This window comes from Cololabis saira, chromosome 4 (assembly GCF_033807715.1).
Source record: "Cololabis saira isolate AMF1-May2022 chromosome 4, fColSai1.1, whole genome shotgun sequence".
In the NCBI taxonomy this organism is placed as follows: Eukaryota; Metazoa; Chordata; class Actinopteri; order Beloniformes; family Belonidae; genus Cololabis; species Cololabis saira.
In genome coordinates, this window is record NC_084590.1 from 39,450,112 (window position 1) to 39,466,034 (window position 15,923).

A 15,923-nucleotide genomic window follows, 5' to 3' on the forward strand; every position below is an offset into this window, starting at 1 on the left:
CAAAAGGGTTATGAAGATTAATTTAAATGTATATACTACACTTTGGTCCGGGGTGTAAGTTCCTTGGAGAGCAATTGGAGACCTGAGATAATAACACCCCCCCCCCCCCAGAATAATACACTAAAGAGAGGGTGAAAGGAGTTTAATTTATGGATATTGATTACAGCTGAAACTGAACAAGGTTATTAAAATATTGGCATCAATGGAACAATTACTGTAAGGGTACAAACGCTTTTTTTCTTTTTCTAAATGTAATTACTGTTATAATGAGGTTAGTAACCCCATTTCTCTTACAAGATCAGCATCAGTAGCGTGCTGTGTGTATGTATTTGTATCACTTTCTGCTCCAGGGATAAGAATTTATGGGCCTACCGGTACTAGTGTTGATAGGACAATTTGGGGAAAATGTTTTTATTGATCACCTTTTATGTGTTAAATATAACTTATTCACAGAAACTCACATGTCTGTTTTATTTAATTAGTTGGAGCCATCAAATGTCTTGTAATTGTGTTTCCATTGAATTTGTACACATGCATGTAAACAACACTGCATGACGCTAACCCGAAAGATCATAACGATATTTAAAAGTTGACATCAGATATTTTGTCACTAAAGAAGCAACCCTGGAATTACTATATTTGCACTAGGGATGGGCGGTATGGACTAAAAAATGTATCACGATAATTTCTGGCATTTATCCCGATAAAAATGACGATAAAAAAAATTTAAAAAAAAATCTATCTCACTCTCAGATCCGCCATGTTGTTTACACAAAAACGTCATCAACGGGAATTTTTCTTTCTTTCTTTCTTTCTTTCTTTCTTTCTTTCTTTCTTTCTTTCTTTCTTTCTTTCTTTCTTTCTTTCTTTCTTTCTTTCTTTCTTTCTTTCTTTCTTTCTTTCTTTCTTTCTTTCTTTCTTTCTTTCTTTCTTTCTTTCTTTCTTTCAGGCTCATTTCTTTCTTTCAGGCTCATTTCTTTCTTTCAGGCTCATTTCTTTCTTTCAGGCTCATTTCTTTCTTTCAGGCTCATTTCTTTCTTTCTTTCTTTCTTTCTTTCAGGCTCATTTCTTTCTTTCTTTCTTTCTTTCTTTCAGGCTCATTTCTTTCTTTCAGGCTCATTTCTTTCTTTCTTTCTTTCAGGCTCATTTCTTTCTTTCTTTCTTTCTTTCAGGCTCATTTCTTTCTTTCTTTCTTTCTTTCTTTCTTTCTTTCTTTCTTTCTTTCTTTCAGGCTCATTTCTTTCTTTCAGGCTCATTTCTTTCTTTCAGGCTCATTTATTTCTTTCTTTCTTTCTTTCTTTCTTTCTTTCAGGCTCATTTCTTTCTTTCAGGCTCATTTTTCTTTCTTTCAGGCTCATTTTTCTTTCTTTCTTTCTTTTTGACGGTTTATCGTGAACGGTAAAATATCGCCCATCCCTAATTTGCACATACGTTTGTTATCAAATGTCAGGTGCTTGAAAATGCTGACTAAATTAGACGCCAACAGTGAGGCATCTCGTCAAAAACAACAAAGTCATTGGAGGTATCTGAGATTATGTGTGTTCAGTGTCGGATTGTCCTTTCATGCATTTTGTATTCTCTGTGGTTCAAAGGTATGAGCTGGCACAAAAGCGGCTCTTCGAGCTGGAGGAGGTGGAGGGAGGCTTTGACCAGTTCACTCGCAGCTACTGGTCCTTTGGTGTGCAGCGGCGCTCTGACAACAGCCTGTTCTTTAAGGAGTGGGCTCCAGCCGCCGAGGCCCTGTTCCTCACTGGAGACTTCAGTAAGTAATTTGAGGAGAGCATCCTGTTCCATGACACCAGTTTGATATCAACATTGTTTGAAGTTTACAGAATTTCACTGCTTGGTTTGTGTTGAAACATTTGAGACAAACATTTGAGACAAAACTTCCCCAATGTTCACGTGAAAACCTGAAAGTTGTTGCAGCTATAACCTCATAGTCCTTTTCCCTCCTATTAAAGGTCCATTTATGTAATACAGTGACTTGACTATCAGTGAATGTCACTTTCTTTTAGCCTGGAAGATCACCTTCTGTGTTTTTAAATTAGCATACTGCAGACTCATTAAAGTCCTGCTATTCTAAAGTTGTAATCAATTTGCATTAGTAAATCAGAATGCTGAAGATTTTCTTAAATATGACACCTAAATGTAAAGTTGCATACAAAGTCTTGACCGAGAGGATGCAGACAGAGAGGTACCATATCGCCACAGTGAATTATATATGAAATTTGAGCCCCTAAACACAAAAGGGGCCAAATATTAAGAAAAAGCTCAGCATACTGCGGTACAAGGGTATCGTGTCTTTTGATCAGCCAACTTGGGAATAAGGAATGTGGAAGATATTGATTACACGGGAGGAACTTGCATACTTAAGACAGATCTTTTGAATGTGGGAGTGTTTGTTAATATTTTAGTAGCTGGTTATTTCATCATTGCTTGCAAAGTTGTTGAGAGAGTGCAACCTCTGTGTTTTTACTGAAATCTTAATTCCCCCCGGTTCCTACTTTTCAAAGTGGTATCAGGTTAATAGCGTTTTGGATGTTATTTTTTGCTAAATCAGTTATGTGGAAATGCATCAAAAAATATACTTTTAAGCATCATTAACAAGATCGAATATGATGGGGCTCTTCATCATGTTGGCTTTGAGGTTATACAGTTTCATTTTCTTTGTTTCTCCTCCTCCTCCTTATCATTAGCACTTAGCCTTTTTTATGTTATTTAGTTTTTTGGGAGGGAACAGCAAACATTAGGGATAGTGACAAGGATTGCCAGATCTAAAAAAAAAAATAAGCAAAGAGAAAACTAAAAAGTAAATTTGCTTTACCTTTGTGGTTTTTAATGAATGACGGTGTTAATTAAGGCCTTCATCTCGTACACAGAAGTGAATTCAACTCATCCGGGTGTCAGATCAGTGAGGGCAGAGGGAGTATGTGTCTGTGCACCAGGAGGACAGAGCGAAAATAATATTTCACGCACGACAGAGACTGAGGGAAGCTGTTCAATGTCGCGTTTTATTTAAAAGGAAGGGTGTGTGGCACGTGTGTGTGTATAATACAACGTGTGAGATGTCTATGCCCCTACATTATGAGCCGCCATGCGCTGCCGTGATTTTTCTTCTTCTACTAGATTCTACTCGGGGCGGCTAAGGCGAGATATGACCAAACCTAAAATGTGCAACAGCTCTTTGTTAAAAAAAAAAAAAAAGAAAAGAAATCCCCTAACTGCAACTTCTGATATTTTAAAGCACCTTAATTAAAAAAAAGTTTTAAGTATAAGAAATATATAATGAGCGGAATAAGCAACCCTTGTGGTGCTGTGAGCTACGGCCCATTAATCAAACTTTCCCTGCCTGACGTGTACCTGCACTGCAGCAGTGGCAGACTCAAGCGACTTGATCTGTAACAAAGTTTATCTAAAGTTAGCATTTAGTTCACACATTTATTTCTGTCTGTTATGCTGTCTTTTTTTTTTGTGTATTTAATTTCCACTGAGAATCTTTACTGCTTCTGTCTCTTCTCTCTGGACCGCTCCATCTATGTTGTCCCCCACGACCAAAGCTGAAGATGGAACCGTTGAGTGGATATCCACATTTCTCCGTGTGCCAGCACAGCAAAGCTCTCCTTTTTCTATTTTTTTCTTTTTTCTTTCCTTTTCCCCTTTGACCGTGACTGCTCCTGAGCGGCTGTGTTCTGACAAGGCTCCAGAACCGCTCATTGTGTCAGCACGCTGCTTCTCCAGAGCTGTGATGGCTCTGGTCCTGGTCACGGAGGAAAAATACATGGATCCTTAAGTGTGCTGACACATGGAGTGGTGTGCTTGCACACCGAGCAGCTACTGGCGCCGCAATCCTGCATGTGTGACAAGGAGAAGGGGGGGAAAAAAAACAGACAGACTGAATGGTCCAGCGGTAGAAAAACACAGCTCAATGTAGAGCCACTTACACAGTAACATGCACATGAAACAAAGGGGAAAGCAGAAAAACTAAATCCAAAAAAACCTAACCCGTAGCACCACCACAGCACCTCTGTGCATTCAAATCCATTATCTTCAGAATAGTGGGTTTAAGTGCACCGAGGTGGGTTTGATGGAAATGAGCCATTCAAGTTCAACCAAGTGAAATTTTGACTGTGGTTTGTTATAGGTTTTCATTCTCCGGTTAATAAAAAGCACACGCTTCCAGAGTGTTGACTGTCGGGGAGGCAGCAGGCCAGGTTTCCTCGCAGCCGAGGGGGAGGGGGAACGACTGCAGGCAGGCGACTGAGGGGGCTGACGGGGATACTTATGAATATTTTCAGCCTTAATACAGCAGCAAACAACTACTCAGTGACGAGGACATTTCTCCACGCTGTCAATATAGCAGAATTTTAAGTCTTCAGTTGGTGCCAAAGTTCCACTGCGGCATGACAACTTATCTCTTTGCTCCACTGAAGCCTTTCCTAAAAATACTAATAACCTCACTGATGCTGTATGCAAGATTGAAATGTGTCAGTTTGTTTGTCCCTTTTTTTTTTATATATATACAAGTTGGCTCTGTTTCTGCTGTCCCCCCACTCTATATTTTTCCTGTTCCTTTTCCCCTTTTTAATTATCTTCCCAGGACCTTGGGCAGCAGCTCAATTCCAGCATTCAATTCTGCGAGAGATTACATTTTGACATGGCTCGGTCATATTATTTGATTTCAATTTCATAGCAAATGTGGAAACAGCCCAGCAGCCTTAGTCATAAATATAGTGAAGGTTGGATGCATAATGCGCTGTTTTTTCAGGGGAGTTTAAGCAAAGGGAGATAAATAAATTGCAGGAGGGGAAAAAAAAAATAAAAATATGACTCTGACTGCCTGTGAAAAGCGCCGGGTTGTGGGTTGCGGTCACTTCTTGGAGCCCCTCCTTGTGATTCGTTTCCTCTCCTTCCGCCGTGTTTGCTCATGAATAGAAAGCAGATATGCATGACAAAATGGAAACGGCATCTTAAATTGACAGGCCAAGGTGGTCACTTTTATCATAAATGTTTTGTGTTCTGTCAGTCGGTGACAACTGGCATTGTGGTATCAGCAGATTATGGATGTGATGCCTCTCTGTTGTTCCCTCAGAGATAAAATTCAAAGCGCGGTGAAGTGTCTTCTTTTTTTTTTTTTTTTTTTTTGCTTCTTTTAAATCAGTTTCTTTCAGATGACAGCACCGCTGCTTTACTCTCTGTTTTAACAATCGCGTGATACAGGAGAACGGTGCAGAGAACAAACACGAGGAGGACGAGGGTTTGTGAGGGGGCCGTGGGAAGGTGGATGGAAGGAGTCAGAAAATAAACTGGAAATGTGACCAGAGGGGGGGTCTTGGAATAGAACAAAATCCACAGTGGTGACTGGAAACTCTGGTGTAATCAGGATGGGCTCAGTTGATCACTGTTGAGGAGGTTTTTTTTTTGTTGTTGTGTTATTTTTAGAATTGGTCATAGATCCTGTTGGATTTAAACCAAAAACAATTCTGATTTTAGTGACTCCTAGTGGTAATTCCTGGTAAGCACAAGCTCAATTAACTTAATTCTTCTGTTTATTTTACTACAAAATCAGCATTCATTAATGACTATTAGGGCTGGGCGATATGGACCAAAAGTCATATCTCAATATTTTCTAGATAAATGGCGAAACTCGATATATATCTCGATATTTTTTATGTGCCTTAATTGGGGTTTCCCCCAAAGCATTATAGCATAGCATCTCTGTTAGCTTCATTTTTTTCTGAGGCAAACCCTTAAAAAAACAGTCAGTTTTAATACAAAGCCTCGTGCCAAATGTCACACAGGTTCCATTATTAACAGAGGTCTGCACAATATCAAAATGTATAAAACAAATGAAATAAAAATAAACTGCCTGCATATATAGAATAAAAATGCTTCTTGAATAAAATAAAACAAATATCCCTTTCCTGCATAACAATTACATTAAAATACACTGCAATTAATACAATGTAGACAGTAACAGGCAGACTTTTCCACTGAGGTTGACAGTTGTGCAAATAACAAAACATTTGTGCAAATCTCAAATAAAACATTCAAGTCAATTTGTCACAAAATAAGCTATATCAAAATCATAAAAAAAAAATGTAAAAAAAAAAAAAATATATATATATATTTTTTTTTTTTTAAATCGATATAAACGATATTGTCTCGTACCATATCGTGTTTGAAAATATATCGATATATATTAAAATCTCGATATATCGCCCAGCCCTAATGACTATATGTTAATGTTACCCCTAAAGATCAATAAAACCGTCCTATGCTCTGCAACCAGCACACTCCTAGTTACACTCCTAGAGATATGACTTGCATGAGCGATGTTCCTATTTTATTTCCTCACGTACTTAATTTAGCGCTCTTATTTTGGCGTTGAGATTCCTTCAAAGTGCATGTGGCGACTGTCTTGGATCAGTGTGCAGCTGAGCAGAATCTGTTTCTGGGTTGTCTTCAAACTAATCTCAAGCTTCCGTTGTCTCCCTTCACCGACAGACGGCTGGGACAAATTCTCCCACCCTTACGCCAAGAAACCATTCGGCAAGTGGGAACTGATCCTTCCACCCAACTATGACAAGTCTCCAGCCGTGGAACACAACACCAAGCTCAAGGTAGAGAACAGACTGTTTTCAGACTGAGATTCCCTGTTGTGTGCTGTCTTACGGATGAAGTGAAGACATCAATTACACGTCATGGTACATGTATAGCAGTGTTTGCATATAGACTGCTCAGTATGGTGAGAAGATGCTCTAATTTCAAGTCCTATCAGTGGCAGGTATCCCTCTGGGCATTGTGTAAAAGCCCCCACGTCCTCCCCCCCCCCCCCCCTTACACACATACACCTTATGTAGCGCTCAGCATGGATGACAAATAACCGAGAAATGAGATGCCAGGCGCCGAGTGGATGGCATGGCTTCAGCTCTCTCCTTGGGACCGGGTCATCGCTGGCTCGTTCCTGCGCCCTGGACAGGCTGCTCGGCTCCCATTGTCAGCGGAGGTCAGTCTAAGGATGATAAGAAGCAGATGGAAACGCTGGCACCTGGCCTCTCTCCTCGCGCGCCCCCGCTACCTATGAATGGCTGTCTTGCAGCGAGCTCCACTTCAGAATGAGTTCCAAAGCACTCCCCGGTGGACGCATGAGGCGAGCGCCGATCACTCCGACGGCGAGCAGCTTGCCCTTCCGTCCTCTTTGTGCGGGGCTCAATTTGTCTCCATAAACAAGCGGTGTCCTTTTTGTGGGCGAAGCCTTACCACGAGCTCTTAATAATTCAAGTACACAAGTCTGCAGGGAAGTGAACCGAAGTATCCAAGTCTTCAAACGCACATAACTTCTCATGAGTTGTATTTTTTTTTCCCCCAGTTCATGCACACCTTCAGCCCGTACCGTGGTCCAATTTTTTTTTTTCCTTTCTTTCTTTTTTTTCCTTAATGTGGCTAATGCCGGCCAATTTGTTTGAACGACCGGCCCTCTCCAAGGCTTTATGCCAGTCCATTTATCCAACTATCTTTTTCTAATCCTATAAACTATGAAGCGTGTCATAAGGGGAGCCAGACAGCCAACCCCTCGGTGGCCTGCTCATAATAGGAGAAAAGAAAGCCCCAGAGAGGAGTCTAACTACCAGCACGCAGGCGGGTGGCGTTGGAGTGGTCGTTACTTCACAACAGTAGCCGTATTAAGTTGGGCCCTAATGCCCGTTTCTGCAGGAGACCAAATGGGTGAACACATACTGCGGGTAACACTAAAGTATTGATTTCCCGGTGAGTCTTTCCAACTCTTTCTCTCTGCTTTTCTCCTTTTCTTATTTCACAATGGAGGCAGAGTTACTTGTCAGATTTCCAAATTATGTTTATTTTACCATCCTCCCAATCCTGATCTGCAGACATAATGGATGAAACACAACGGATAATGATTTAGATGGCCTATTTTTTTTTTTTTTTTTTGCCTAAATTGCTTCCTTCCTCAGGTCCCCTCCGAAGACGGTCCAGTGGGCGCCCGCGTTAAAAACCAATACCATTCGTGCATCTTTACAAAACAAAAATGCTGCATAATCGCAGCTGCATCAAATTCAGCAACAAGTGTTCTGGTCAATACTGTAACTTATTGACCCGAAGCGCCACACTGTCTCATCAGAGATGGGTAGATGCTTTTGGTGAAGTTCGGACTCTTCGCACCAGGGGAGCAGGGACGGATGTTTTTCATGTTGACACATTTTTCAAAGCGTTTGGTTTATTGGCTGAGCAATCTGCGCCATCTCTGTGAATAATGGATGGGGAGTAACGGCACGCTTTATGATGTAAGCATTCTGTGGTTGGAGGGCGTAAATAAATGCTGACAGTAAAATGGCACGCAGCAGCCGCAGAGGGCTTTCTGAAGCCTTAAGTGATTTGTGAATACTTTCCTTTTGTCCCTTTTTTTTATGTTTTTATTGCTGTAGGACTTTACTGCGGTTTACATCCAGTTAAACTCCATTTAACTTTCTGATGGGTTTTTAATTGATGTCCATTGTCATTTGTCTCCCTTTTATTAAAAATGTCTTAATGTTCTCCATCACTGTTTCCGTGTCCTTGCTTTTATAATGCTCTGTAATTCTCTTTTTCCAGGTGGTTGTTCACACCACGGAGGGCGAGCGCCTGTACCGTATCTCGCCGTGGGCAAAATATGTGACGAAGGATCCGAAATCTGTCATCTATGACTGGGTTCACTGGGATCCGCCTCAGCCTTACATTGTAAGGTGTCATTTTATGAATATGTAAATGTTAACTGTACTTTTTTTTTAATTTTTATTTATTCCTCCCCCCTCTAGTTATTATGCGTTGCTTATCAGTTGGTGGTTCTTGCAGGGAAACTACGATTTACATGCAGTGGTAATGGTTCTTTCCCAGTTTGATTCTGTGTTGGTCCAGTGTTATCTCAAACTAGACTGCATAATTTTATTCTTTGCAGTAAGGATCAAACCCTTTCATTTTAAATAAGCTTCATATCTAAAATTCTTTTTTTCTAAAGTGGATGCTCTTCGCTAGTGATTTGCAAGGGCCTAAAAGTGCCTTGATGCCACTTAATACCCTTGACTCAAGAGTGAGCTGTAAAAATGCTCAGAAGCTGTTGAAGTCCACCTTGTTTTCTTTTTCACTTGTTATTTTACACAATTTTAATTAGAGAGGCTTTATTATTTAATATTTGAACTGCTTCAAATATATATATATATATATACACACACAATGTATATTTCCTGATTCCTCAGTCATTTTGACAACTTTGACTTGGTGGTTTATTGTTGTTCTGCATGTGTACTGTGTACCAGACTCTTATCTTGATTTCTGACCACTTTTGCTTTCAGCAAATCCAACCTCGGCCGAAGAAACCCACAAGCCTGAGAATATACGAGGCTCACGTGGGTATCTGTTCATCAGAGCCAAAAATCGCCTCGTATACGGACTTCACAACCGAAGTGCTGCCTCGAATAAAAGAATTGGGTGAGAAAAATGCTACCGCCGTCGGATTATTCCTGCGCCTTTTGTCTTTTTGTTTTTTGGCCTCATTTCGTTGGCTATTTGCTTTAATCCTCTTTATGCCACTCAGAGCTTTTGTTTTGTCATCCTAAGAAAGTTTTTATGCTGCATCTTCTCCAGCCAAAAAAAGAAGTGAAGCATCTAGCCTGCTGTATACTTCCATACACAATTCTGAGCCAAGGGGCTGGAAGAGGATGGTTGAGGAATTCAGGAGGGAATTTATTGTGGGTTTTTTTTTTCATTTATTTATTTATTTATGTAACTCTGGCAGCCAGTGTCCCTGCTTAAGCCGGTCTGTAACGTAGCAGACATGCTGCGCTGCTCCTGCAGTGAGCGGTATTTTCTGTGGCAGAGCTGTCACACTCCCTCTGCATAAAACCACATCAGCAAGTCAACACTCTGTTTACTGGAGTGACATAGACGCATCGCTGACCGATGGGCTGCGTTTTGTAAAGCAGCGTCCACATCTCAAGCAAACAGCAGCCAGCCAAACTGACTGCCTGTCTCCATTTCCATGATCGTGACTCAAGACAGGAAAAACCCCATCTTCCTTTACCTTGTACCCGTCAGTGCGAGAGGATTCCACTTAAACATTTTGTCCAAATATTTGCTATTATTTGTATTTTAGTTGTCTTTCTTCCGTGCTTTCTCACAGACTGGTGTTTCCTCCATTCCTGCTCTCTTATTAATATTACTGGCATGCATCTACGTGTGTGGTGTTTTTATGTGTGGATATGTGATTGTGTTGTGGTGGTCAAAGCTGGGAGGGTTTTTAGTTTTTTCTTCTTTACATGTTTTTTATTTTTGTTATGTAAAGCATTTTGTTGCATAAGGTATATGAAAGGTGCTGAACAAATAAAGTTAGATTGATTGAAAGAAAGTGGAAATAAATAATTCGACATTACCCTCGACGATTTAGGACACCTAGACTTTACTTTAAGCTGATTGGTTGACCCGCTGTTGTCTTTCACTGTAACTTTTTAAAGCTTTAATCATGGCGGATTCAGATGGTTAACTACTCAATTTTCTGCATGTTATAATTTCTCCACCTTTTACCTTTTATCAGTGTTATGATAGATTGCCTTTTTTTTTTTTGTTAAATAGCATCCTTAAATCTGCTTTCACAAAAACAGCTATTCATCAGGTAACTTTGATTTTGCAGTAAAATATATCTCTAAGAAAAAGGGGGTATCATAAAATATATATTTGTAGCTTGTATGACTACCTTTTTGGCCTGGTGGGAAATTGATTCAAAAGAACAATTTGATGCCTTCCATTGGTTTCCATAGCAACGAAACATTTTCTGAACTGGGATTTTGTACATACTATTATTCTGGATCGGACTTCATTGCTCCATAACCTGTGCAGAAAGAGGCAGCCATAGATGGATGGATAGATTGTACAGAACTGAACTGAAATTGGATCATATGAGGATACGAGTCTTTTTTTTTCTTTTTTTTTTTTTTCATTTTCAACTGATAAATTGGATTTAATGAGACCAAATGCACTCTTAACTAAAAAAATAAAATAAACAAGAAGAACAGGCAGAAATAAATGATTTGCAAAGCTTATAACACCACATTTTATTCACAGCAGAATATAGAAAAAGCATCACATGTTTAAAGTCGGACATTTTATGAAAAATATGATGCGTCTCAAAGTTCAGACTTGGGCAAATGATGCCTGGAAGAGTTAGTGGCCCTAAAAAGAAACACCTGCTGGAACATCTTGCAGCTAATGTGGCTCATTGGTAACACGTCATTGACATGATTGGGGATAAAAGGTGGAGACTCCCAGAAGTAAAGATGGGCAGAGGTTCCACCAATCCATAAAAATAAAAAAATGCATAAACACATTGTGAAATCATTTCAGAATGATGATCCTCGGTCTAAGGACACAGTTCACAGTGTCATGGCCAAAAACAGATTTTAGATCAAACACGGAAAGAGATCAGTACTCTCTTCAAAAGCCTCCTTTTCTGATGGCATGAGGGTGCATTAGCGTCTATGGAGTGGGCAGCCTGCACATCTGGACGGCACTCATCAATGCAGCGAGGTGTAGCACATCCAAACCACATCTTTTTCTTTTTTTTTTCTTTTTCATGGTTCTTGCATCTTTCAGCAAGACAATACTAAACTGCAGTTATTACAAGAACAAGACTTTGTAGTGGGAGAGTTGTAACCAATCTCCAGACTCCTCCTCCTCCTCGATTCTTGACGGCGTGATGTTTTCCTGTGGCCTCGTATGAACATTACAGCTGGCACGTCTTAAACAGTATTACGTTTTCAAAGTTTGCTCCCTGTACTAAATGAATATACCCAAACACTGTCAGGCATAATGACTTTTTCTTCTTTTTTTTTCTTTTTTGGGGTGGCCAGCCCCCTGCTCACTTGTTTTGCATATGATTTAAGCAGCAGGTGTCTATTAAATGAATCATAAGAAAAGAGAAGCTGACATGAATAATACCCCCCCTGGTTAAAGCAGGAGAGCGAGGCTATCCAAAAGAACACGATGTTGCGCTTTTTAATAACGTTGAAGCAACAGGATGTTAAGCAACACCGTTATGCTGATATATCTGCAGCTCATATTTTATAGTCATAAATAATTTGAGTATTTACCCGCAGTTAATATATTAGCGGTTCATTAGTGAGACAAGGTTGCCTCTATAATCTGGCAAGACGGCTTTAAAAGCTGAAATGGAAATTTTGAAATGTGTGTTTTTTTTGTTGTCGTTTATTTTCCCCCTCCATCTCTTTCTTCTTCCAGGTTACAATTGTATTCAGCTGATGGCTGTCATGGAGCATGCCTACTACGCAAGCTTCGGATATCAGATCACAAGCTTCTTTGCTGCTTCCAGGTAAATGTTTGTGTAAGATTTATACACTTTGCAGACACGTATAGATGTTTGTATTGTTTTATAAAGTTGCAAGTCAGGCTCTCTGCAAAAAGTATTATTCTGCTTTGTATAAAATAAAAAAAACACTAAATGTTCATACTTGTAGAGGAAAAAGGTTAATTTGTGTGCACATTTCTCAGGATTTTTGCACAAAGGGCATTTTGATTTTGCAGCAGATCAAAGTTTGTGTGTGGCTTTCAGATTTTGCTAAATTTGGTAGGAACCATTAATATACAAGCAGACAACTGGAGGGAAAAAGGACTTGTGTACAACATTGGTGCATTAATTAAGAAGCTTCCACATGGGACAACACTCAGCCCTCATAACCCAAATGTTAAGTAATATACGAGATAAATAAAAGCAGGGAAATAAATCTCCTCAGCCATTTTTGTTCTGTGCTGCAGGGACTTTTATGCTGCTTCAGCGGCCACAAGTGTTAACAAATCAACCAGCATAGAAATATGAAGGATTATATCGTGACAGTATCTTTTTTTTAAGGTGATCTCAGTATTTACAGTACTTTATCTGCTACGTGTTGTTTCTGCAACTTGATGCCGTCATGAACTGAATGTGCAACTTCAGCTCATTCACCTCAAATCAAGGTTAGAAAGTTTCGCGCCAGCAATAATCTTTCTGTAAATACATTTTCTGTTAATCCAGAGAGTGGAGGGAGACGCAGATAAAGATGGACTAGTCTCGGTCTTTATCTTTGAGATTCTCCTTCCTTGCTTGGAGAGGAGTGGAGCAGAAGCCACTGAGTGTAGCATATATATTGTAATTTCACCCTTGATTGATCGCATAGTGTAATTTAAAACCTTAGTGGTCGAGTACCGGGAAGAGGAGTGGTTCTATGTGTCCTGTTTTGCAAGCAAGCTGATTTGATGATAGCCTGAAGGACAAATGGGGTGCAAGTGGGCAGCATGAGCACATGTTTGTAGAGTTGTGGCTTCCTGAGACTTTAGATGGTCATCTCATCGCAGTGAATGATTCCCAGTTTTAGGTTAAGTTCAAAATTGAAATAGAAAAGAAAAGGAACATATGTGGGGGTAAAAAAAGCATTAAAAATATGTATTGTTTTTTACATTAAACAGTTTTTTCCATTGAAGTGAATTGAATGTTATGAGTTTCATCTTTTTTTAAATATATTTGTAGCCGCTACGGTACCCCAGATGAGCTGAAGCAGCTGATTGACGTGGCTCATTCAATGGGCATCGTGGTGCTGCTGGACGTGGTGCACAGCCACGCCTCCAAGAACGCGGAGGACGGCCTGAACCGCTTCGACGGCTCCGACTCCTGTTTCTTTCACTCTCCGCCCAGAGGGCGCCACCTGCTCTGGGACAGCCGCCTCTTCAACTACTCCAGGTACCGCCTCGCCTGACCGTGGTGCACCTCGTCTTCATGTTTATGTCATTACACACCGCTCTTCGGCAGCACTGCATGTACCGCATCCTAACCAGATGCCCGAACCACTTCATAGAACATAACAATACCCAAAGGTGAGCAGTTTGTCATGAAATTTGATTTGAGGCCCATTTTATTTACAAAGAGAATAATCTGTCCCATTTTTTGCAAATTTTGATGCCTCTCTTTGGGAAAACACATTTGTTCACATCCACTCAAAGCAATGAATCTTTTAACGAGTAATGAAGTTCACTAAAAACAAAATACCACATTGTCTGTCTGTCTGTCCTGCACACGTGCAAGGAAAGGGTTGTATTACATCTTGAGTGCTATCAGCCCAGTGAAAACATAAACGAGGCAATCCTCTGTGTTCTCAACCCCATTATTTTCAAAAGGTCTCGATCAAAGTTCAACCTAGTTGGGGGTAGTTGAGCTTTGACCACTGTGCACCGTGATGAATGCTTATGTAGTAATCAGGGACGAAGCCTTCATCCAGGCACGGGGGAAAAAGTGGAGGTAAGTTTGACAGCCTGTGTGAATTCCCTAAACTTGATGATAAACTTTGTTGGAGGTCTGTAGCGACCCCGCAGGACCACCATCAGACAGGGCAGCACGGTCCTGCTTTAAGTCCCAGACGGGCGGATGCAGGACACTTTAGCTCACCGGTAGCAACAAATCTGCCTGTAAATGACAAAACTACGGAGCCCCTCTGGTGACATTTGAAAAAAATAAAATAATGCGTGGCCACGCATTGTGTATCATATAATGTTATTACTACACTCGCCATGACAATACTCTTGCTCTTTAATATAAATAGACTATAATTACCGTTATTAATGATGAATATCCATCCCACCAAAGAAGTTGCATCCACGAAGTCCAGACAGTAGGTTATAATGCCATCCACGAGTAAAATAATGCGTGGGCACGAGATACATAATGCGTGGCCACGCATTAATAACTCATGGCCACGAGATATTAATTCGTGGCCACGAGTTATTAATGCGTGGCCACGCATTATTTAATTTTTTTCAAATGTCACCAGAGGGGCTCCGTACAAAACTGAACTTTTAAAAGCCCCATTTATTTATTTATTTATTTATTTATTTTTTTTTTTTTGTACTCTGCAACTCAGCCACTCAGAGTTTTACACCCAACAGAGAGGGCAGTGAATGCTGCTGTCTGTAAACAAATATGTAAAAGTGTGCTGCCCATGTTGCCTCGCTGGCTTTTACACGCTGGACTAAGCAAGGCAGGAGAAACCCGCAAACTGTGTCGTTGTATACACGAAAACCAGCAACCGCGTGTCGCCTCTATGTGGTGTGCATGAAACGTGATGTGAAGCGTCACATTGCTTGAATACGTGCGTGCCGGTATATCAAAACAACGGAGGAGGAAGCAGAGGAGGCGATGCTGTCAGCTTTCTACCACACTTAAGTCACTTTGTGCAAATTGAATCAGTGTTTTCTTACCATGTTAATGTCATACTGAATAACTGTGACCGATTTCTTCGGCCTGACGTCGTGCGACATGACAGGGTGTGGTTCCAGCCGAGTTCATTCAACTCTTTCTTCAGTCATTTTAAAATCTGCCCATCTGCCTAAGATGCTTTGTGTATTTCCCCAATTCAGCATTTTTGAATTATTAGCGAGTGAATGACAATCATGGTGCAGGCTAAAAGTTTCCTCCGTTTTCTGTGACGCTGACGCACACCGACCACAACGTTCTCACACTGGATCTGCCTTACATACACAAGCGGTCTCTCCTTTCTTCTTTTCTTTTCGACGCCTTTTTGTCTACCCATACTGGAAAAAGAGAGGATCAGATTTGATGTCTTTGTGGACTCTCACATCCAGGCGCCTGCACTGGGAAATGCTCCGCAAAGAAAGCCAGCATGTAAGGTCCCCATGAAACCTGCACTTTGGAATGTAAAAACTAAAATGTGCTTTCGGTTAGTCGTGGGATGTCAGCAGGGCTGATGAATTTGCTTTACAAGTATAAATTGCATCACTTAATGAACTCTGCTGCACACGGTGGTGCTGGATTGACTCGGAGGTCTCACGAGGTTCCTTTTTTGAATACACAAAGCTTACATTGCATAAAAAAA

The 15,923-nt window shown here is 40.5% G+C and overlaps 1 protein-coding gene across 1 annotated transcript in view; it reads left to right on the forward strand.

Moving 5' to 3' along the window:
• Window positions 1–15,923, forward strand: part of gbe1b (glucan (1,4-alpha-), branching enzyme 1b) — a 117,128-nt gene that overhangs the window by 13,912 nt on the left and 87,293 nt on the right. The window contains exons 2-7 of the mRNA XM_061719738.1: window positions 1,593–1,762; window positions 6,505–6,620; window positions 8,611–8,736; window positions 9,348–9,483; window positions 12,286–12,376; window positions 13,568–13,777. Of these exons, the coding sequence (XP_061575722.1) occupies window positions 1,593–1,762; window positions 6,505–6,620; window positions 8,611–8,736; window positions 9,348–9,483; window positions 12,286–12,376; window positions 13,568–13,777 (849 nt within the window). The remainder of the gene's footprint in view (window positions 1–1,592; window positions 1,763–6,504; window positions 6,621–8,610; window positions 8,737–9,347; window positions 9,484–12,285; window positions 12,377–13,567; window positions 13,778–15,923) is intronic.